Source organism: Aegilops tauschii, chromosome 7 (genome assembly GCF_002575655.3).
Source record: "Aegilops tauschii subsp. strangulata cultivar AL8/78 chromosome 7, Aet v6.0, whole genome shotgun sequence".
NCBI lineage: Eukaryota > Viridiplantae > Streptophyta > Magnoliopsida > Poales > Poaceae > Aegilops > Aegilops tauschii.
Genome location: NC_053041.3, coordinates 64871484 through 64895025, shown reverse-complemented (window position 1 = coordinate 64895025; position 23542 = coordinate 64871484). Strand labels below are relative to the sequence as shown.

The 23542-nt window shown below is 47.6% G+C and overlaps 1 protein-coding gene across 1 annotated transcript; it reads right to left on the bottom strand.

Annotated features, from left to right (window-relative positions):
• Positions 1-8304: 8304 nt before the first annotated feature.
• LOC109746241 (transcription factor bHLH14-like) lies at positions 8305-9269 on the bottom strand. The gene has a single exon (XM_020305362.2). The coding sequence runs from the start codon at positions 9199-9201 to the stop codon at positions 8305-8307; it is 897 nt and encodes a 298-aa protein (XP_020160951.2). The 5' UTR covers positions 9202-9269.
• Between the last annotated feature and the right edge of the window lie 14273 nt (positions 9270-23542).

Sequence of the window (23542 nt, the reverse complement as noted above, 5' to 3'; positions counted from 1 at the left end):
CCACCGTTCGGGACGGGCGACCTATCAAAATGCTCAGGAGCCAAAGCGGATCCATCCCCGGCCGTGGAAAATGCCGGGGAGCTCGGGAATGGCCGTCGTTGGGCCCGCGGCGGACGGGGTCTTCGGGAGGAGATGTGCACGGCGCTCTGGTGTGCCAGGGGAGGCGTTGGAGTACTGGGACGGCATACTGGTGGTGGTGGAGGAGACGGCTAGTGGTGGAGGAAGTGTGAATGATGCTCGGGATCGCCGGAATCGAAGCGAGGCTCGCCGGCGACCGTGGCAACATAGGAGATTGGGGAGGCGCTCCGGCGATGCTCCGAGGGGCTAGGGAGGTGTAGGGGAGTGAGGTCAAGCTGGTGGAGAGCTCGGATGGCCTCGAGGGAGCTTTAAATAGGCGGGGCGAGGGGTTGGTCATGGCTCGTCCATGGCCGCATACGCGTGTCCATGCCAGCTAGCTCGACGGAAGGCGGTGGAGGGAAGCATGAGGGGCAGGTCATGGGGCAGAAGAGGTCATGGGACACGGGGAGGAAACGGCCAGGGGCGAACCGAGACGAAACGGCACGGTCCATCTGTGGGTGTGTGGCGACGAGCGCCAGCGAGCGAGCTGCCGGAGGGAGGGTCTGGGAAGAAGAGGACGGCGAGGCAGACCTGCTAGACATGCTCGTGCTCGCTGAGACGCCGAGCAGAGGAGGGGCCTGAGCAAAACGACGGTCTGGACGCAGCCATTGCATGCCAGAACGGTGGTCACCAGGTGCACACAATGCTTACCCATGCTCTGATCGGCTAAACGATGTCTGCTGGATAGGGCGTGCTACAGAGAAGGCCGTGAAGCAAAGAAACGAGCACATGGGCTTAATTGGTGAATAGAGCTTGCAGTGTTTTAGTCGCACAGCAAGGTGTTTGTAGTTTGCTATGACTCACATGCTTGGGTATTACTGATGAGCTTTGACTGGGGTTGATCACTCACTAAGGTGATTAAGATGGCAAGGTTTCAGCTCAAGAAGTGGAGTTTATCTAGATAGCACTTGCTGGAGAAAGGGCCCTACTGACTAGATTTGGAAATGAGGAAGTGACACTCACATAAGTGATTGTCTTAAGCTGAAATTTGGTGTAGATGATTCATTTGCGCATATGAAGACTCTGCAAAAGTTTCATACCATTTGGATACACCAAAATAGTATTTGCTTCACAAAGCATCCCTCTGGACAAAATCTTAGGAAAATTCTTGAGGGGAAATGGCTTAATGAAATGTGCCCAAATTTGGTGGAGATAGGTTATATGGGTAGGAGAAGGTCCTGGAAAATTTTCAGCCATAATGGAGCAAGATAAAATATACTTGCTTCACTAACTAAAAATTTGGACAGAAACAAAGAATTGAAGGTGTGCTCAAATGGATGGATGAAATGAGCTCAAATTTTGAGGAGAGCTTTTATTTGATGATATGAAGGACCATGCAAAATTTCAACTCATTTGGATCAATCTAGCTAGTACTTCCTTCACAATGAATTCCCTTAGATAGGAACTTTGAAAAATTTGCCCAGGAAGGTTCATTGGGCAAATGAAGTTGAATTTTGGCCTGAGGCTATTATTTGGACATGAAAAGGTGTCCAAAAAGTTTGGGATCAATCAAGCCAAGATAAATGACACTTCCTTCTCAGAAAGCCACTGAGGGCAGAATGAGAAAAGGAATATTTGTGAATTATCTTTAATGATGACAAGGAAGGATTTTGACATATTTGAGCAAGACATGACCCAAACAATTTTTGAGAATTATTTGGGAATTGTGGGAGTGATAGAAATATAGGTTGCTTCACAGCCTAGGGCAAAAAGGATTATTTCTTTAGCAGAAAAAGGAATATTCCCAAGGAAAAGAATATTGAGGTTGGGCCAAGACGAAAATGGCAAGGTCTTGGGATGGATATGGGGATGACATGCCACTCTGGAAAGGAAGAAGAGGTCATTTTCTCCAGTTTCCAGACCACAAAGCCACAGAAAAAGAAAACACAAGCAAAATCCTTAGAAAATCAAAAGAAAAAGAAAGGGCCAACAATCAGGATGTGACAAAGTCCGCTGCATCTGTATTTAGATTTTGCCTGCTCCGATTGACGATAGCCGGAAGCAACACACCATATGTAGCTGCCATTTCCTCTTTTGCGGCAGCTACCGCTGCTTTTATTGTATCGGTTGATTTCTTCTCAACCACAATCTCAACCTTCTTGTCGATGTTTTCTTCATTTAACCTCCGTCTTTCCTTTCTCTCCTCCGTGGTCTCACGGTAGTACTTCTTCCACGTGGCGCCGTCTCCGACGCCGTGCACGCGTCCATACGACGGCCGAGTGTCCACCGGGAGTCGTTCCAGTATGTTCAAGGCCCGGTTGAATGGCGAGTCCCACTTGGGCCTCGCCAACGCCTCAGACGGCGAGTCGCTTTCGGCCGCAATCCCGTGTTGCTCTCTCTGCAAAAGGAACAAGCATCGTTTACAAATATCACTAAACATGCAGTCGAATTGATCAGAAGCTAAAATTACCAGCGTCCGTCTCGAAAACCTTCTTCACTGGGTCCCATCGGTACCGGGCCCTGAGGACGTCACGCTCCTGCGGCACGGTGAACTCCGCCAAGGGTTCTGGGATGCCCAGACTTTTGCGTTCCGCGTCCTCCTTGGCCCATATGGACCTCTTCCCCGCGTAACCACGGCTTCCGAGGTGGTGGCACCCCATGTTCCTCTCTTGAAGCCCCTTCATGTACTTCGACTTTTCTTTGGCAGCTTCGGCATCGCAAGCCGCCTTGAATATTTCAAACTGCTCTTCCGTAATTGTCGGGTTATCCTTTACAATCTCGGAGTAGGGTTCCTTTTTGCCAATGATCCTTGCTTTCACCCTTACTTTCCAGGTGGCTAACGCGTCGCTAAACTTGCTCATGGCGCGTTTGTTATCTTCTTCATTGCCGGGTCTTTATCTGGATCAATATATTTCTTTTCATCCCGGCCCGGGAACAAGAATACCTGGTGCAGCTTCGTTATGAGGGAGTGCTTCATATATTCTATCTTCTTTAGTTTCTCATCGTTGATGGTGGCGGTTGTCCATACGATGCAGCCTATTTGATTGTCGTAGCACGCTCGCGCTTTCTCAGGCTCTTTTGGCTCAAAATTGCCGTTGTCCACCTCCATGACCACCAGTCTAGTAGTGATGAGCTGGTTTGGGCATCGACGTCTCCTCTTCGGTTTCGGTTCTATACCGGCTTCGCCAGTCTAGGTGCCTGTCTCGGTCTCAATGCCAGTCTCGGCACCGGTCCCGATGTCAATCTCGGATGTGACAGGTGGGCCCAGCAACAACAACCATTGCTCATCGACAAGGTTCAAATATTCGTCTGCCGCCAGGTAGACGTCGTCACAATCACCAGAACCCTGTCCTTCATCATTGCTAGCCATGTTTCCTACGATTAAATCTAGTCAATTAACTCTAGACCTAATAAAATGAATAATGAAATTAAAAAAGGCCTATGTTTGCAGGAACTTTGATTCCTTCCCGGTGCAGTAAATCCCGGGCACTCGATATGTCCTAGTTTGTAGCACAAGTCATGCCGAAATTCACGGAAAATTTCGGCATGACCTTTGCTAAAAAGTGGACAAATCGAGCACCTGAAATTTGCCGGAACGGAAATGAATCAACATTCTGGCAAAACATAGGCCACTCGGCTTCATTCCCTAGAAACAACAAAAGGCCAATTGGGCACAAGCGAACCACTTCAATGTTGCATATAACAGGTCCACTTAAGAACATGTACATGAGCAACTACAATAGTAGATAAACATGAGCAAACACAACTGAGGAATTTGCATATATCATGACCACTTCAATGTTTGACACTTCAAGAAAATCAACACAAATTTCAAATTATGAACCCTAGAACTCAATTCAAATTATGTCCTAAATTTCTGTCATAATAAAAAATCAGTAAAAATTAAGAACCTAGTACACTTGTAGCACTGATAGAAATTTATATTTTTATACTGAATTGTTTCTCTAAAATAAACCCTACTGCCCTAATTAACATCTAGTTAAACCCTACTGCCCTAACCCTACTGCCCTAGTACTTCAGCATCTACAAGTACTAACTAATTAGATGAACCCTAGCTAGCTACTTAAGCATCTACAACTACTTAAGCACCCATTGATGAACCCTAGGAATTATACAACTACTTAAGCATACATTGGGTGCAGAACAACTATATAAGTACTTACGCAACTATATATACTACCCTATAATATATTTAGTTAACTACTTAAGCATATACAAGTTTGTCCTAAAAATAATATTTAGTTAAGTACTTAAGCATATACAAATTTGTAATAAAAATTCAGTTAACTACTAATTTCATTCATTTAGGTCATTCATTTAACTTCACCTAATTAACCTAGTAAAACTCTACTTCCCTAACTAAAAAACATCTAATTACCATCTACTAGTACCACTACTGCCCTAACCTAATTAACCTAAGTTAATTCCTAGGGTCTTGTTATATGTTGCTGCTCTACTGCCCTAACCTAATTAACCTAAGTTAATCTAATTAACATCTACGGGTACCACTACTGCTGATTCCTAGGGTTCATAACTAAATTCACCTAAGTTAATTAACCTAGAGAGGAGGGGTGGGGCTTACAGAGAGGAGGGCGTTGAGGGTGGCTCAGGGGAACGGTTGCGGGGAGGCAGGGGCGTCGAGGGAGGCCGGGGCGGAGAGGAGCGGACGAGGGTGGCTCCGTGGGCGCGCGGCTCTGGTGGCGGCGATGGCGCGCGGCTCCGGTGACGGCGACGGAGGCAGGGCGACGAGGGAGCAGGGGCGGCGAGGAGCGGACGAGGGTGGCTCCGGGGGCGCGTGGCTCGGGCGGAGGGCGATCGACGGCGGTGACAGATCGAGTGAGGGGGGAGAAGGGGAGAGGGGAGAAAAGGACTTAACTAAATTTTGAGCCTGCGCGTGGTTACGTCAAACTAGCAGTAGCGCTGGTAGAGAAAACGCGCTATAGCTAAGTTAGCTATAGCGCTTTCCACCAAAATGCGCTACCGCTACAGGAAGTAGCTATTTATTTTCCTTTTTCTTTTCTTTTTATCTAAGGAACTTAGCTATAGCGCGTGACCAAAAAAGCGATACTGCTAACGTAGCTATAGCTAGCGCTTTGTGGGAACAAGCGCTACTGCTATGCCTTTCTCCTCTATTTTTCCTTTTCTTTTGTTTTTATTTTTTTCATTTCTCCTTTTTCTATTTCTTTCGTTTTCATTTATTTTTCGACTCATTTTCTTCTTCTTAGCAGTAGCGCTCTACCACAGAAACACACTGCTACAACACACTTATCAATAGTGTGTTTTCCGCAGGCTCGCTACTACTATTCCTAGCCTACCGACAACACTATGGGAATTATAGTAGTAGCGCCTTTTTGCGCAAACGCGCTACTGCTACAACTATAGTTGTAGCGTGCTTTTCTGACAAGCGCTACTACTAAGTAGCAGTAGCGCTTAGTTCTGACCAGCACTACTGATATACCTCTGTGTATAAGGTTTTCCCTAGTAGTGTGATGGCAAAAACCAGGGTGTCACACGCTATCTCCTTGCCAAAAAAATCTTGATCGGAAATAATCTAATCTATGTAAAACTCCTTTTGGCAAATGAAATAAGGAAATCATATATAGTACCATATTACTTAGTACTGAATTTATGAGGACCAATCTTCCGCTTAGAGATAGCAGTTTACCTTCCCAACTGCTAAATCTTTTTTGCAGTCTCACCTCAACGTGTTTCCATTGAGCGTTTGTGAGCCTCCGATAATGTATCAGTATCCCCAAATATGTGATCGAAAACTGGTCCAACCCGCATCCGAACAGGTCGGCGTATAGGTGAGCCTCGTCTTGAGCCTCGCCAAAGCAAAACAATCCACTTTTATGAAAATTGATCTTAAGACGTGAGAGTTGCTCGAATGCTGACAAAATTAATTTCAGATTTCTCGCTTTCACGAGGTCATGATCCATGAAGAGAATCGTATCGTCGGCGTACTGAAGTATAGAAAGACCACCATCAACAAGATGATTTACTACCCCATCAATTTTTCCATCAGTATTGGCATGCTCAATCATGACTGCAAGCATATCCGCCACTATATTGAATAACATGGGCGATATCGAGTCACCCTGTCACAATCCCTTCTTTGTTTGAAAATACTGGCCAACATCATCATTGACCTTAATGACAACACTAACTCTCGAAACGAAGCTATATATCATAGCGCGCCACTCTGCAGAAAATCATTTCATTCTGAGAGTCTGTTGAAGAAATGGCCATTTGACTTTGTCATAAGCTTTTTAAAAGTCTATTTTGAGTATCACCCCATTCAACTTTTTCTGATGTAACTCATGGACTGTTTCATGAAGGATAACAACTTCATCTAGGATGTGTCTACCTTGTTTAAAAGCAGTATGTGAAGGGCAAACCACAGTTCAGCAACCAAATTAAGCCTAATAGTCGCAACCTTCGTGAATATTTTAAAACTAACATTATAGAGGCAGATAGGTCTATATTGTTGTATCCTTTTAGCCTTGTTAACCTTAGGTAATAAAATAATCTCACCAAAGTTTAAGCGAAACAAATCTAGTTGGCCAGCATGTAGGTAGCTAAACAAGAGGAGGAGATCTGGTTTGAGGACTTCCTAGTAATTATGATAGAACTCTGTGAGAACACCATCCGGACCAGTGGCTTTGTTGTACTCCATTAAGAAAACCGCCTTTCTAACTTCTCCTTGGAGTATGGTAGTGTTAGAAGGCTGATTTCCTCCTTAGAGACCTAGGGAATGTCATCTATTCGGGACTCATCCATCGAGAAGTTTTCTTCCTCTGGGGCTCCGAACAGATTTTTATAATAATTAGTGATATAAGATTTAAGTTGCTCATGCCCCTCAATCGCGCCCTCATCCTAGTGTAGGGAATGAATTATTTTCTTCCGGTGTCTGCCATTGGCGACTCCATGGACATATCGACTATTCGAATCACCTTTTAGGATGAACTGAGAGTTAGAATGTTGGTACCATTTGAGTTCCTCTTCACGCAACATGCTAGCTATCCTAGCATTCGATTGAATCTTGATCTCGATTTCATGCTCAGATAGAGGTCTAACCTCTGCCAAAGCTTCTAATTCATCAATGATAGATGATAGACGAAAGATGAAGCTTCTCCTTTTTTATGATACCCACCATATGCCTAGCCCAACCACGAAGGAATTTACGTAATGCACGCATTTTATGATTCCATTTGTGTATTGGGGTACGCCCGGCCACTGGTTTCTGCCATACCTCCTTGACCATGTCATGGAAGCCATCCTGAAGCAACCAACCAAGTTCAAACTTGAACTTGCATCTATAATGTGGTCGTGGCAAACCAGTAGTTAGGAAGATGGGTGTGTGGCCTGATATGGCCTCGATACGAGGTAGCGCACAAACAGACACCGTAGGAAATTTAGATTCCCAGTCGGTATCTATTAAAACGCGATCTAGTTTCTCATATGTCGGGTCCGGAAGACTGTTTGCCCAAGTGAATTGTCTTCCAACCATGGAAACCTCTCGCAAATCTAGACTGTCGATGACAGCTTTGAAAAGGAAAGGCCAATGATTATCAAACCTGCGGCTTTTCTCACTTGGGAATCAAAGCAAATTAAAATCCCCTCCTATAAGAATGGGGTAGGCATTATCTTTTGCCAGATTAACCTATTCACGGAGAAAATCAGTCTTGAACTAATCCTGGGCTGCCCCATACACAGCGACGAGGGTCCATGTGAAGTTGTCGGCCTTGCTGCGAATATGGAGTTTAACGTGAAACTGATCATCCGAACTAGCCAACACATCCATAGTCCCCGTGTTTACGCAAGTAAGATGCCCCAGAACGACCTCTAGGCGGTCGTGAAACCCATGTGAAGTCTATCCCGCCAGAAAGACGGTTAAGCAGACTTACTGAAAAATCACGTCTCCCCGTTTCAGACATAGCCAAAAAATCTAAATTGTATTCTCTATTACACTCCGCAATGATAAATGTTATGTGGTACAAAAACTTTGTTTAGGTCCCTGCTGAAGATACTACTACTACTAATAAGAAGAAGAATAATAATATTGTAAACATTTATTTCATCACTTTATTGTTATCCCGTAGATCATCCGATATCCCTTACATTGATCTAGCAACCACTGTTCCACCTGCGTTAACCTCAAGGATGGTGTCCGTACACAAACATACATGGGAGATGATAAGATGAATGCTTTTACAGCCGAGCGGGCTAGGCGCTATCCTGCAGCGTCTGGAGCACAGCCGAGCGGAGACTGTCCTCATCCTGCATCGAGGTTGGCACGTCAACGAGAACGCTCTGCCGGGTCACGCCGTGCACGCGGCTAACGCAGGCATGCTGCACCTGCAGGTCCAGCGACCGGAGCGCGCCCATCAGCCGCGCGGGCGCGTGGCTCACCGCGGTGGTCACACGCACCACGGCTGCATCACGCCCCACCATCTGCATGTCTACCGTTTCATCCACCTGTACGAATTCGGCAGCTAGTCCATCGCGAGAAGCGGCCGCGGAGCTCTGCTCCAGTGCCTTTTTGGCCTCCTCGAGGCGCTCCAAGCGGGAGCGCAGCTCCGTGATGTAGATGGTGGCGTCGGAGAGGAGTGATGCCTTGTCCATGCGGGACACGGTGGGGACGGCAGCGCGGAGGTCACAAAATCGACGGTTCAGTTTGTTGCGGCGCTGCCGCTCGGCCTGCACGTGGCTGACCGTGGAGCAGGATCCGGGTTTCCGTCCCCGCCGCTTCACAGGATCCTGCGGCGTTGCCGGGAGGCTCGGCGGTAGCTCGGGGTGCACAGGGCTCCCGGCGAGCGGGCTCCCCATAGGCCACAGCTCACTGTCCGCTTTGTTGGACATCATGCTGCCGTCGAACAGCCATGGTTCGGGAAGATCCTGGGATACGAACTCAAGTTGCTGTTCGTGGACGGTGGAGAGTTTGGAGCACGGCGAGGGTGGAAGGAAGGAGGAGTACGGCGAGAGTAAATCGTCCATGGACAGCAGCTCGGTGTTGTTTCTCTCCACCTTGACGTGGCAAGCAGAAATGCTCAATGTAACTACGATGACATCTGATAAGGCTTGGGTATGCTCTATGCCTCTATATGTACTGGTTGTAAGCATGAGGTCGCAAACTTGGAAACACTAGTTGTTAAATCGACATGACAGGTTTAATGCACACCTTCATGAATCAGAGAATAAGCCCGTAACATCATAGGATAGGGAAAAACAGTCATGTGAAAACCATGTTGAGTTCATTTTCCTACCGGAAGTATTTATGTACCACCAGGCGAGGACTAGATGACATAACAAAGTATATGTAGTGGTAGTCTGTAGTCCAACGTTTTGGAGCTCGGGCTCAATAAAACCCTTAAACAAAACATTTCAAAGTTTTAAAAATTCTGAATTTTTTTTTCCACAATGGCAAATAGATGTATACTACATGTGTGTAAAATTTGATGAGAAAATAAATTGATTCGCGAGCTACACAAAAAGTGAAAATCATTGGTTTTATATAGTTTTCAAAATTACCGTTTTGTCGTTTCTGTGTAGCTTGTGTGTCAATTTATTTCATCTTAAAAAATGAACACAAATGCAGTATACAACCGTATGCATACTGTGTGTGTTTTTCAGAATTTTGGTAGCAATTAAATTTTTTTTTGAATTTTTCAAAAGAACAAGCTCCATGGAGCACGAGCACCTAAGGGCATTTTCTACCTATGTAGGAAGCATATATACTACTCTCACATATAGAAGCTGGCAGGCTGTTGGGTCGATCCTGCCGGAAGACGCTGGTATAATATGATAATCTCTTCGACCCGTCCCACAAAACACACGTACATGAGCACAATTTATTTGACGCAGATTTGTGACTGGTTGGTTGAATCAAGCATTCAAGCTAGGATTTAAACTTAGGTTAAGCCTATACTTCCTCTGTTTCTAAATATAAGTTTTTTTCAGAGATTTCAATATGGACTACACCTGATCCGTTTTCATGCAGTACCTCCTCGTATCTGTTGCGTGCGCACCTTGCTCGCGAGAATCACGCGGGTTGATTGGGCGAAGCTTACCATCTTTGCACTGCCAGACAGACAGGTATGGGCTACAGCTGCCAGAAGTCGAGAAAGCCCTTGGCTGAATGCAAGCCTTCTCCATCGTATTAGGCAGCAGGAGGTCATCGGGTAGAAGCGCGCCCTGCAGATCGCTGCAAATTCCCTACCGGATATGCACCGCTAGCCTCGGAATAGGCGTCAGCCAGTAGCACATCAATGGAGGTATGGCCACTCCAGCCAGCATAGCTTTGCAGTTACGATTGATTTCATTGGAAGCCAAAGCCCTGAGGATGCCCCGCCATGAGGGTCAACCAGGTCTGGTTTCTCTATTTTGACCGGCGTCATAATGATGGATGACACTTAATCATGCGTGTGCTCAAACAGTTCCCAGCAAGTTGTGTGTTCTACGTACACAGAAGCAAGAAGTAAATAATTCAAACTATTTATGCACGATATCAAAGTTGTGCTTGATATTGGTTCTTTCCGGGGTCATCAAACTCATCTTTCTCCTCTTAACTACTACCCTATCTTCGTTTATTGTTCCCCATTGTATTTTATGTCAAATTTTAAACATTTATTTAACTAACAAATGTTCATGCATGTCAAAAAACACATAATTGAAAACTATGTTCAAATATGAATCCAACGATATAATTTTTGTTCACATGCATTAACATTTTGCTAGTTAAATCTTGTCACATAAACCAGAATAGAGGTAGTATCTTGCCACATAAGATCTTCCGTCTATGGTAACCTTAAGTATCTGTGCAAAGTGAAACACTGGAAAGGGCAACATATTTTTTTTACGAGACCAGCTTTCCAACACCGGGTGTCTAGACACCGGGCTATTATGGCCGTTCAAGCCCTGCACTATAGTTGAATAGTAAACAGAAGTGACAATACAACTTTATCGTAGGAACTGTTCACTGCCAGATTCTCCATGCACCTGTCACTTCTCTTTAGTTAGTGCGCTAAGGACACTTCTACCCGATCCCCAATAAGCTTATAAGAGAATAGAAATTTCGTTTTACTTCTTTATACGGTTTGTACTTAACCGATCCCTTATCCGGTTCAAGGGGAGTTAATTAAAAAAAATCATATTTGGAGTTAGGTTTGCGAAAAACTATCGGTTCTTAATTATTTGTAAAAGTCACCGTGTTTCTGGTAAACTTTTTTGCAAAAAGCACAGATTGGGTGATTTGGCGCGTTTGAGCACGTTTCCGAAAAGTGGAGTCGGGTTGTCAGGAGCTGATTTGGCAAAACTTGACACACACACATGCAACTAAGTGCAAAACGCAATCAACCCCACTGGCCGCGTGCTGCTCCGAGCGGTCGTGGACGAGGCTGCCGTGCTGCAGCGGGACCGCCGTGCTCCTCCGGGCCATTGCGAACGCAGCCGCCGTGCTGCAGCGGGACGCCGCGGACGACGCCGCCGTGCTGCGACAGGATACCGCGGACGAGGCCGCCGTGTTTCTCTGGGCCGCCGCCGACGAGGCCGTCGTGCTGCACCAGGCTGCCGCGCAGCGGGACGTCGAGTTCGACGCCGCCGAGCCCGTGGGCAGCAGCAACGCTAGCGCGGGGACCTGCGACCCGGACGCACCGCTCAACTGCTTCGAACTCCGGCGAGGACGAGCTCCTGCGCGCGGTGACCCTTCCTCTCCGGCGAGGCGCGACACAGAGATGAGCAGAGGCGGGGTCGACGGTGGGCTTCCGGCGGCTGCGACGGGAGCTAGTCGGGGCGCCATGGTTGGGTGCAGTTGGCTCCTCCCAATCCGATCGGGAGCACGGGATTGGATCGGGCAGGGGTTGATTGCTTTTTATTTCTAGAACTAGGGGTGTGTGTGTAAATTTGTTGCCAAGTTAGCTTCTTATAATTTGGTCCCACTTGTCAGAAAGTAATTAAACGAGCCAAATCACTCAATCAGTGATTTTGTAAAAAGTTTACCAGAAACGCGGTGCTTTTGCAAATAATTAGGGACCGGATAGTTTTCCGCAAACCTAACCCATGTGGTGGTTTTCTGCTTTTAACTCGGTCCAAGAGAGTAAAAATTAAGAGGTAATAACAATGATGGTGCCTAAAGTTGCCATCGAAGTTCACTTTGGTGCCTGAATTTGAAAAATACACTGAACCGACTCTTTAACTTGATAGTATGGTTCAAATCACATCTAGATATGTACGCATTGGACTAGACATGCCAGCGTGGCGCGGGTCCCACTTGCAGTGTCGGGATAGACTGACAAGAAGAGTGTGTGTCTCAATGACCATCGGATCCCACTGGATTTCGAACCGGCGACTTAACAATATGGTTCAAATCACGTCTAGATATGTATGCATTGGACTAGACATGCCAGCATGGCGCGGATCCCACTTGCTGTGTCCGGAAAGACTGACAAGAAGAGTAAGTTTGCAGTCTTTTACGCACTGCAACGTTTCATATATCCGACACAATCGTGGAATTGAATGGGCTGCAGTTAGTGCACCCATTTTCCACATGTTAGGTGTTTTTCTTATTTTAGAAAACACAAAATATTCAGGTAGTATATGAAGTGTTCATGCTTTTAGGAAATGTATATCTAGTTGTAAAACGTGTTCACGTGTTTTAATAAAGTACTCCCTCCGTTCAAAAATATTTGTCATCAAAATGGACAAAAAGGATGTATCTAGAATTAAAATACATCTAGATACATCTCCTTTTATTCATTTTGATGACAAGTACTTCCGGATGGATGGATTACATGTGTTTGTCAAAATATATATTTCAAATAAAAATAAATTTTAGAATATGTGTGAAAAAAAACAATGGCCTAGTGTTCCCCCAGGATTTTATACATTCTTATATTTAAATTAAAAAAATTAAACTACAGATACATTTGTCTAGTTAAAAACATTTTAATTACATGGCTTTTTAATAACACGTAAATATTTTTGGAAATTACATTAACATGTTTTAAAATAAAAAATTATGGATATTATTTCTAAGAAAACAAGATTCTAGCTTTATTTTTATTACAAATACAATAATCCGTATAAGTATTAGAATTACTAAAACCGAAAAAGAAACTCACACGTCGATGGGTCACATAAAAAAGGAAAAAGAACTAATAGTTTTGAAAAAAGCACCACATGATATTTTTTTTTAAACATCAAGATTTTGAAAATTAGATTAACATTTCTAAAATGTATAACTTCTACAATTACCAAAATTATTTTATTATATATGTGAATCCTTACAAATATTATGAAACCATTTTATTAGTTATTTTGTGTTATTTTAATTTTTTGAATATGTAAAATTTCATTAACATTTTTTGAGGGGCCATTAATTATTTATTTGATATTGTGACTATAGTTTGAATATTTTTCTAAAAAATGAAAAATAACTAGCATGTGGAAAATTGCCATTGCGGTCTAATTAGCTAGATATGGGTTAGCGATGCACAATGGTCAATTAACTTTGCCTAGTGAAGTGGTTGGCGCAAGTCCTTCGCAATGCATAGGTCGTCTGTTCAAATCTCAGCCGTGCTACATTTTTATTTATTTCGGTTGTGCACTGATATGTGGGACCCAATGGTCGTTTAGATACACTATTTCCATGTCAGTCTCTCTTGGCAGTGGGCCCCGCGCCATGCTGGCATGTCTAGTAAACAATACATACGTATCTGGACGTGATTTGAACCGTATTTAAAACATAACGCTAAGTTATAGAACCAGTTCGGTGTATTTTTAAAGTTTAGGCACCAAAGTGAACATTGATGGCAAGTTTAGGCATGTCTAGTGTTATTACTCCGAGCCACGTTGGTGCAGTAAATTTACTCGCTCAATTGGGGCTCGAGTATAATTTTGGCCGCTCTCTCGCCCGCCACCCACCTCTGCTCCCTCTCCTCCCCGGCAACCCTGCTCGGCGGCGGTGCCCCTCCCCCGCCCACCGCCGGGCCCCCTCCCAAGCTGCCGCCGCCCCCTCCCCGGCCCCTTGCCCGCCGCTGTCGCGCCTGATGGGTTCACCTGGTGGTGTCCTTCTCGGTGGTCCTCCTGGTGGCGTCCGCTGGCGAGGAGGAGTGGGCGTGCTGCTGCTCCGTCACCCGCGCTGCATGGACCTCGGGCTGGATCCGGCCTGCCTCCCGCCGCCGCCGCTGCATGGACCTCGGGCTGGACCTGGCCGGTGCCCCCCGCTCGGGCGGCAGAGGGGGCTGACGGGGAGGCTGGGGTGGCGCCATCCTTCGGAGTGCCATCCCCGGCGGCGGGGGCAGGTTCACCAGGGGGCGGCCGTCGAGGTCGCCGTCGCATGTGGGTGGAGGTGAAGAGCACCGGGTCGGCGGCCTAGGCCCAGACAGCCGCGTTCACAGCCTCCTCGATCTTGCGCGTGAGCAGGTGCTTCTCCAGGTATTCCTGCAGCGACATGGCTGCAGCGTGGTCTACTCCACTCGCCACGCTCCTCTCCAGCCTGGTAAACTGTAAAAAAACATTGCTAGCTGAAAACAGTACCTATATGCTCCCTCCGTTTATAAATATTTGTCTTTCTAGAGATTTCAACAAGTGATTACATATTGAGCAAAATGAGTGAATCTACACTCTATAATATGTCTATATACATCCGTATATGGTAGTCCATTTAAAATCTCTAAAAAGACAAATATTTAAAAACGGAGGGAGTATTTTCTTGCACGAGGAATTAGTTGCTTGTTTTTTTATCAATCACCGGGGGGAGAGGATCCCCACCTGAATATATTACTCAAAGGCCCAAAGGGCAAGTTACATCAGTGGTTACAGCGAGAGGAGAGGTAGAGGCGCCAAGACACGACCGCCTCCCTCGTAACAGGGTCCGAGATGATGTTACAGAGAGTATCGGTGGGTGAGTGAAGCTCGTTGCGAAAGACACAAGCGTTCCTAGAGTCCCACAACTTCCAAAGGATGGTGAGGGCGACGGTGGGCCAAATGTTGATGTCGAGGGCCACCGGCATAGGAGTAGCCCAGACAAGGTCGATGGAGTGAGGGGGGTCCAGCCCAAGGAGGGACCAAACCTGGGCCGTGTGTGTGGGCAGAGGATGGCAAGGTGCGTCGCGTCCTCCAGCGTGAGGGCGCACCAAGGGCATGACGAACCCGAGGTAATGGTCTTGTGATGCAAGTTAGCTATCGTGCTCAGCCTGTCACGACAGAGAAGCCAGCCGAAGATCTTGACCTTGATAGGTGCGTTGGAGCTCCAGATGTGCTCATAGTTGAAATATATCTCGTGGTCGGAGGAGAGCAGCGAGTAAGCGCACCTCGAGGTGAACGAGGAGCCATGGGTGAGGGACCTGTCGTCGGGCGCGCCGTTGGTGATGACATCCTGCAACAAAGACAAAGCAGATGCAAGCTCTACAGAAGCAACATTGGTTAGGTGGTTCCGCAAAGTAGTGAGTAACCCATTCAACATGATATCCGACACCAGGACAGAGGGCGATGTGGAGTGGGAGAAGAGTGTGGGTAAATGTCTGCGAGTGGAGCGGAAAGAAGCCAAGTGTCTAGCCAGAAGAAGGTGGCAGTGCCGTTGTTGGTAAGGACGAAAGATATTTTTCGGAGGGGGGGAGTTGGTGGTTCACGATTTTCCAGAGGTAGGAGGGGTTGTGAGGCTTATTTGCGAAGTCAAGGGAGTAGTGTTGGAAGAACCAGTTGACCCAAGACAGGTCTAGTTTTTGGAGAAGCTTGAAGGCAAATTTCATGAGGATGCAGTTGTTTTGGAGAAACAGGTTTTTTATACCGAGGCCACCAGTAGCTTTGGGTTTGCGAACGTTTTTCCAAGCGATAAGGCATTTGGCCCCCGAGCAGGGTTTCCTCGGCAGCCCAGAAGAAGGATCTACGGATGGCGTGTAGTTTTTTGATAATCTTCTTAGGGATTCTAAAGACGGACATGAAGTGGGTAGCAAGGGCGTCGATAGTAGAGGAAATGAGAGTGAGACGAGCGCCGCGGGAAAGAAGCTTGGCCTCCCATCTAGAGAGGTAGTTTAGAAGCGTTGGATGATAGGTTCAAAAGCGGAGGACGGGAGGCGCGTGTGAGATAGAGGTAGACCGAGGTAAATTTGGGGGAAGGAGGAAAGTGCACAGCCGAAGGTGAGGGCGTTATTTTGGCTAGTGATAGTATCCGTGTTGAGGGGCACGAAGGTAGTTTTGTGGAAGTTGATGACAAGACCAGTAGTGAGGGTGGTCGCGGCTTGGGTGGAGGCTTGGGCTATGATTAGCCTGTCGTCGGCATATTGAAGCAGATGCAGGACAATCAGGGTAAATCGGATGGCAAAGCTGCCCGGGAGAAGAGGCTTGAAAGATTAAGCGTTGAAGCAGGTCGGCGACGATAATGAAAAGGTAGGGGGATAGGGATCACCCTGCCGGAGACCATTTTTGCAGTTAATCCAGGGGCCCGGTTTTCCATTTAAGAGTATTGCAGTCTTGCTAGAGACCAGCAAGGCTCTGATCCAAGCTATAGTTTTGGGGGGGAACCCCTAGTGAGCAGAACGAGAAGAAAAGATTCCCAACAGATTGAATCGAAAGCTTTGTGGAAGTCTAGTTTGAACACCATAGTGGGTGCCTTCCGAATGTGGCAAGCGCTGAGAAGGTCAGCGGTGTAGATGAAGTTTTCGGCAATGCACCTCCTAGAGATGAAGCAGGTTTGGTCACCATGGACGAGAAGAGGGATGAGGGGCTTAATCCTGTTTGTGATAACTTTAGCTAGCGCCTTAGGTGTGCAATTTTGCAGCGAAATAGGTCTGAAGTTTTCTGGTGTTCTGGCGGAGTCTTTTTTTTTGAAGGAGGATCATGTGGGCTCGGTTGAAACGCTCGACATCCACTCGAAGGTTGGCGAAGTCATCGAAGAAAGGTATTATTAACCACTTTATTTTAAAAAAAGGTATTATTAATCACTTCGCTATGTCTGTAGTTGATGAAATGCCTCTAAGATTGATTTCGGCAGAACCGTTTGCACCAACTATTCACTGAATCAGCACTCATCAAGGGCTTCCCTACTTCAGTTTATGAAGAAATAGGCCTAGTGCTGTTTTCTGAATTTTATCCTCTGTGTGTTTAACTGTCAAACAGCGGCGCTGGCCTGGACGTGTACGAGAACGAGCCGGCCGTGCTGCCGGAACTGCTCGCCATGGACAACGCGATTTAGTCGGTCAGTCTTCTATTTGTGTGTGTCGGTGGGCTGCATGACTCCGATTAGTGGAAGCCAGTCCATGAAGATTCTCCCTTAAGTGTTCGATGAAATGCATACACCAAAAGTAATTTTTACTCCGTTATATATAGGGGTCAGTTAAGTCCGGCCAAATCTTAATGGAGCAACTAAGAGCAACTCCAAAGGGCCGACCCATTTCGTCCGCCTAAGTCCGTTTAGATCGGCACGGACAAAAGTGGCGGCCCAACGCGTCGACCCAAACCCAAATCACGTCCGCTTCGCGTCCGCGCCGATGCATTTACGGCCCAAATTTACGCCCCAAATGCGTCGGCGCGGACGCCAAACGGACGCCACGCACCCCTTCTAGCCGTCGGCCGCGTCCCCACCTGGCGGCCGTCCAACTACCCGCTGTCCACGTAGTCAGCTTAATTTATGACCAAAGGCCCACGCGTCAGCGACAGCGGTCGTCCTTTTTTAAGCCGACCGTGCGGCCGGGCCGTCCTCATCCAAACTCACCGTCCACATCTAGCAAGCTTCGCTCCCCGTCGCCAGCAAACCCTAGCCACCACCACCACAGCGAGATGGGGCTCTTCTCCGACGCCAGCAGCAGCAAGGCCCCCGCCATCCCTTTCCCATCAGAGTTCCTCCCGCCTCCTCGCTGGCAAAGGCAGCGCATGAACGTGCCTGTGCACCAGGAGGAGTGCCACTGGCAGCACCACGTGCCTCTCCCGTACCCCGACGTCACCCTGCTGCACGACTGGCATCTGGATCCGGATAGGATCCCAGTGCCGGCAGCGCCGCGGTCGGCTAGGGCTCACGTGGAGGAGATGCGGCACCGGCAGGCGCTGCTGACGCCGGAGCAGCGCCGCGAGGCCGCCCACGCAGCCGACTCGCCCAACTGGGCGAGGTGGTTCGCCTTCGAGCACGAGTAGGCGAGGCGACGGGGCATGCGCCAGGTCGACCGCAGCGTGCCGCCGCCGCCGCTCGTCGTTCGCGAGGAGGACCAGGCGGCGGAGGACGCCAACCAGGCGGCCCTTGCGGCCGGACGAGCGGCGCAAGGCGGAGGAGGTAGAGGAAGAGGAGGCTCGGTACGAGGCGGCAATGGCGCAGGCCATTGCCCTCTCCGCGGCGGGTGACTACGTGCTGCCGCCGGTGGCCCCCTGCGCCCGACATGAACGCGCTCTGGAACACGGCGTTCCCCTGGGCCGGTCCGGCGCCAACGCTCATCGACCTCACGGACCCCGAGGACGACGACGACGCCTCATAGTTTAGGTTGTTTTTATTTTTCTTAAATGCAAATGTGGACGCGTGGACTCTTGCCGGCCTTCGTGGCCGTCTTTAATGTTTAATTAATGTTGTTTTTTTAAATATGCATGCTTTTTTTTCTAGCACCGTCAAAATGGGTCGGGCCAGCGTTGGGCGCACGCGTCGACCCAAACGCGGAAGCGGACGTCCGTGTCCGCCTGGCCGATCCAAACGGACAAAAAGCGGACAAAATCGCCGTCCGTTTGGGTCGACCCGTTGGAGTTGCTCTAAGGTTTTACTTTGCCGGATACTCCGCTATTTTTGGGATCGGTAGAAATGCCCTTATCCTTGAAATGAGAAGGCTATTGGAGAGGGGAGAGAGTGAGGCTGCGAAGTAAGTGAGAGAAGAAAGGTGAGCAGAGCTTTTTTTAGCCAGTACTACCTCCGTCTTGTTTATTGGTCTCATTCGTAATTTATGTTAAATTTTAATCATAAATTTAACTAACAAAATGTTTATGCATGTCATAAAAAATTATATTGATGAATTCGTAAATGAACATAGTTTTCAATGATACAATATTTGATAACATGCATTGACATTTTGTTAGTTAAATATATGTTAAAATTTAACACTAAATACGAAGAAGACTAATAAATCAAGACGAATGTAGCACGTGAGAGATGAGAAATGTCAAGAGAGAAGAGAAAGAAAACAATTGTTTTTATGAAAGAGAGAGAATGAACAAATTGCAAACTAGTGTCAGCACAGTGTTCATTTCCATCAGTGCTAGCCAAAAAGTTTGGTGTCCGGTCTCACCACGACCCATTGGGGTAAATACTGCGGTACAGTATTGTTTAAAAGCAACATCATAGCATGACGAGAACAGTGAAGGACAAGCCTCCTTCACGTGTCACACATCATCCCTAGAACAGTGACCAGAGACATGCTAGTCACTGAGCGTCTACACGCATCGCTATTAAACAAACCAAATGGGCTGACAAACCTGGCAGGTGCTGCAAATAGTTTGATTTTAGTAAGGCCTCAGCACGAATCTCAAAGAATGGGCGGGCTGATAAAGGGGTGCCGGGAGTCCCGGGAGCCACCACAACTTTTCCTTTTGTGTACCTCTATTTAATTTCTAAATTGAGACATGGAGTACTTCATTAACCAACGGTTGGTTTCCTTTCGTCTTACATCACATGAACTTATGTTAAATTCTGATTTTCTTAATCTGAGAGAAAGAACATAATTGCTATCCTTGGCTCGGCGCATGCAACAGATTGTCTCCGTCAACTAGAGCGCCTTCATCACCGGGCGGTGCGTGCACGACAACTTCATGTTGGTCCAACAAACGGCATGCCCACTGCACAACCTCAAGGTTCCGCAAATCCTTCTTAAGTTGGATATTGCGAAAGCCTTTGACACTGTCTCTTGGCCTTTCCTTCCCGAGGCCCTTCGGCATCTCGGTTTTGGCAGAAGGTGGTGCAAATGGGTTTGCATTCTCACCTCGACCACTTCATCGCGTGTCCTCGTCAATGGGAACCCCGGCCCTCCGGTGGACCACAGCTCATGGCCTGTGGCAGGGAGACCCCCTTTCCCCCCTTCTCTTCACCATCATCATTGACACCTTGAACTCTCTACGACAACACATGCCGTTGCCATGTGCTCCGGTATGCCTCAGCGTCTAACAACTCGGCATGCGGCGTCCAACATTTCCCTATTCGCCAACGACGTGGTCATTTTCTGCCACCCGACCACCTCCGAGGTCGCCACTATTCGTGAGCTTCTACGTGTGTTTGGGGACGCTTTGGGCCTCTGTAAAAAGTTTCTGAAATGCTCGGCCACTCCGATTCAGTGCGACGATGAGGTGGCTGTGGCAATTGGGTCGACGCTTGTGTGCATGTACGGTCACCGCCTACCTTGGGCTTCCCCTCTCGGTTCGCAAGACCCCCAGCTCGGCGTTACTTCCTCTCATAGACAAGCTCACCAAAAAACTAGCAACCTGGAAGGCAACGCTTTTATCGTGTGGCGAGTGGCTCGCCCTTGTGCGCCATGTCCTCACTGCTATGCCCGTCCACATTCTTCTTGCCATGGCCATCAACCCGACGACTCTTAAGAAGCTAACTCGGATCATCCGTGAATTCCTCTGGCATGGCAGAAAAGATGCCAAGTCCGGCTGCTGTCTTGTCAGTTGGCGGCACATCTTCCACCTGTTGGATTATGGTGGACTCGGTGTGCGCGATCTGCACTTCATCGTCTTATCCATGCGCGCCTGATGGTTATGGCTGCAGGCTAAAGACCCCTCCCGCCCATGGCACCATCTTCAGGTGCCATGTGATGACGAGACATGCCAATTCTTCGGCGCCTTGACGACCTGGGCTCTTGGTGATGGCAAAATGTGTCGCTTCTGGTGCGACCACTAGATCAACGGGAAGGCTATTTCCGAGTTTGCCCCGACCCTGATGTCCTTGTGCCGCGCCGCCGACGCCGCCAGAACCTGGTGTCTGATGGGTTCACTCGGCATGCTTGGATCAGGGATATCCACGACAATTTAGGACCTGTCGAGGTGGTGGAGTACATTGATCTTTGGCAGCGTCTTCAGGGCATCCACCTCAACCAAGTTCCAGACCGGATCAACTCGAAATGGACTGCTAATGACGTCTACTCTGCCAAATCCTGCTACAAAGCACTCTTCAACGGATTGACCTTCCGACTAGCTTGGCGTTTCATCTGGAAGGCTTGGGCTCCCCTCCGTAACAAGTTCTTCCTTTGGCTAGCTTCTCTTGACTGATGTTGGACCGTGGAGCAACGCACATGGCACTGCTTGGCGCATGACCCCGAGTGCACATTCTGCTCCCAGGAGCTCGAGACCATCAACAACCTTCCCGCTGGCTATGTTCTCGCGGATCACTTAGCACAAGATTCTTTCATGGTGCCGACTTGCTCCCCCAACCCATCGACGGCACGATGAGCTTCTTTGCATGGTGGATTGAGGCTACGTCGGCCTCCCCTGTCATCATGTAGAAGGGACTCAACTCCATCATCGCCCTCACCGCGTGGGCTATCTGGAAGCATTGGAATGCGACCATCTCCGACGGCATTCGCCCCTCCACCGATGACCTTGTTCGCTGTATCAAGGACGATGCGCGTAGCTGGGCAAAGGCCGGAGACAAAGGACTAGCTAGCATTATACCTATAACCTGATTGTATCTTCTTGAGGCCGAGCATCCTCCTCCGCTGCTCACTTTGCACCCTCTCGGACACCGTTTCGTGCATGTCTATGAGGGCTGCAACCTGTACTTTTCTATCCTCCTACCAATGAAATGATACGCTACTCAGCGTATTCACGAAAAAAAAACATAATTAATATGGTGGCTTTGCCGATTTAGCTGGTTTGAGATTGTACGCACGAACACATTTCCAGCTCCTTTATGCACAGAGAACCTATTTCCACTCATGTGTGTCTCAGTAAGCTCTCTTTGTCCGGAAGAGAAAGGTGTGATAGCTCCCGGGTGTAGGGACACCCTCAATGAACAGTAATTCAAAAAATATAGGAAAAAATCAAAAAAATCTGAAACTTTGCGACATTAAATATGATCAAGCGTTTTTAGGTTCTTGCAAATTTTCATAACAAAGTATGAAGTAGAGAAAGGTGTACACATTAGTTTGTGGTTTCAGTGCTAAAAGTGCTCAAAACTGTAAGCATTAATGCCGTTTTCTTGTTTAGATTTCCTCGAATGTTTTTTTTTTTGCATGAAAATTTGCAAGAACCTATAAAGTTTGAGCAAAGTTGATGTCGCAAAGTTTAAGATTTTATTGATTTTGTTGTCTACTTTTTTGAAATTTACTGTTCATGGAGGGTGTCCCTACACTCGGGGGTTTGAGAAACCTGTCTCCAAGTTGAAAAATAGAATCATCAAGCAAAGACGAGAGACATGCATGGTCGAGGAAGGTTGCCTTTGTGAGTCTTAAGTTGGAGTTTGGCTGGAAAGCAAGCATAATCGGCAAGGTATACAGTGTTCGGACAAATAGTAGATGTGATGATCAGTAGCAGGAGGACAACAAGTAGGTGAATGGAACAGATAGCATTGGGCTGGGGCACAATCTCGGATCCAGCAGCAAGCCAAGGTGCAAACTTTTTGACAACGCCAACTGTGAATGTTGGCAGTACGATTGTACAGCATTGCGAGGCGCTTGAGACGAGACCGTGAACTCATGTTGCTGGGTGGTCTGGTTTTACGTGCATGCAGTCGAGGATATGTCGGAGGGAACTCTTAGATGGGAGATTCCGAGATTTGTATGCAAAAGCATGCATGTGCTATACTCCCTCCTTCCCCAAATTTTGGCCGCGTTAAGTTTTTCATGCACTCCTAACACTAGTAGAAACAGAGGCTTCCATACGCCCCCATTAGTCCCTAAAATAATCGAACCGCGACAAAAGGGGTCTTTAGTCGCGGTTCGGGAGGAGACCCGCGACCAACTATCTGGGCCCAGCGCGCTCGGTCGACAGCTGGCGGACGGGAGGGGCTTTAGTCCCGGTTGGCCTGGCCAACCGGGACTAAAGGTCCTCAGGCTGGCCCGAAGGCCTTTAGTCGCGGTTGGCCAGGCCAACCGGGACTAAAGGCCCATCCCTATATATAGGACTCAGCTCACTTCACTTAGCCACAATTCAGAAGGGGGGTGGTGGGTTTGCTTTTGGTTCCTCCTATGCACACAAGGTGTTCGATGAAATGCTCGAGAGCATGAAACAAACATGATATGAAGTGTCCGAGCCACACTTGAGCTTTCTCATTTATTTTTCCTCCACGATCGCGGTTAGCAACTTGAACCTTTCATGTGTCATTGATAAAATATGCATGTGTGTAGTTCATTGTTTAATTTGTATTATTTCTAGCTAGTTAGTTTAACAAATGCATGATGGTTAATTATATACTTTATATAATAATAATGCAGATGAATCGGCAATGGATGTACGGTCCCCGACTCTCCGGTGAGTTCACTACGGGTTTGAAAGATTTTCTCGT

Bases quoted from the DNA above. Each gene is read 5' to 3' on its own strand.
- LOC109746241 (XM_020305362.2), bottom strand. From the start codon at position 9,201: ATGCTTACAACCAGTACATATAGAGGCATAGAGCATACCCAAGCCTTA.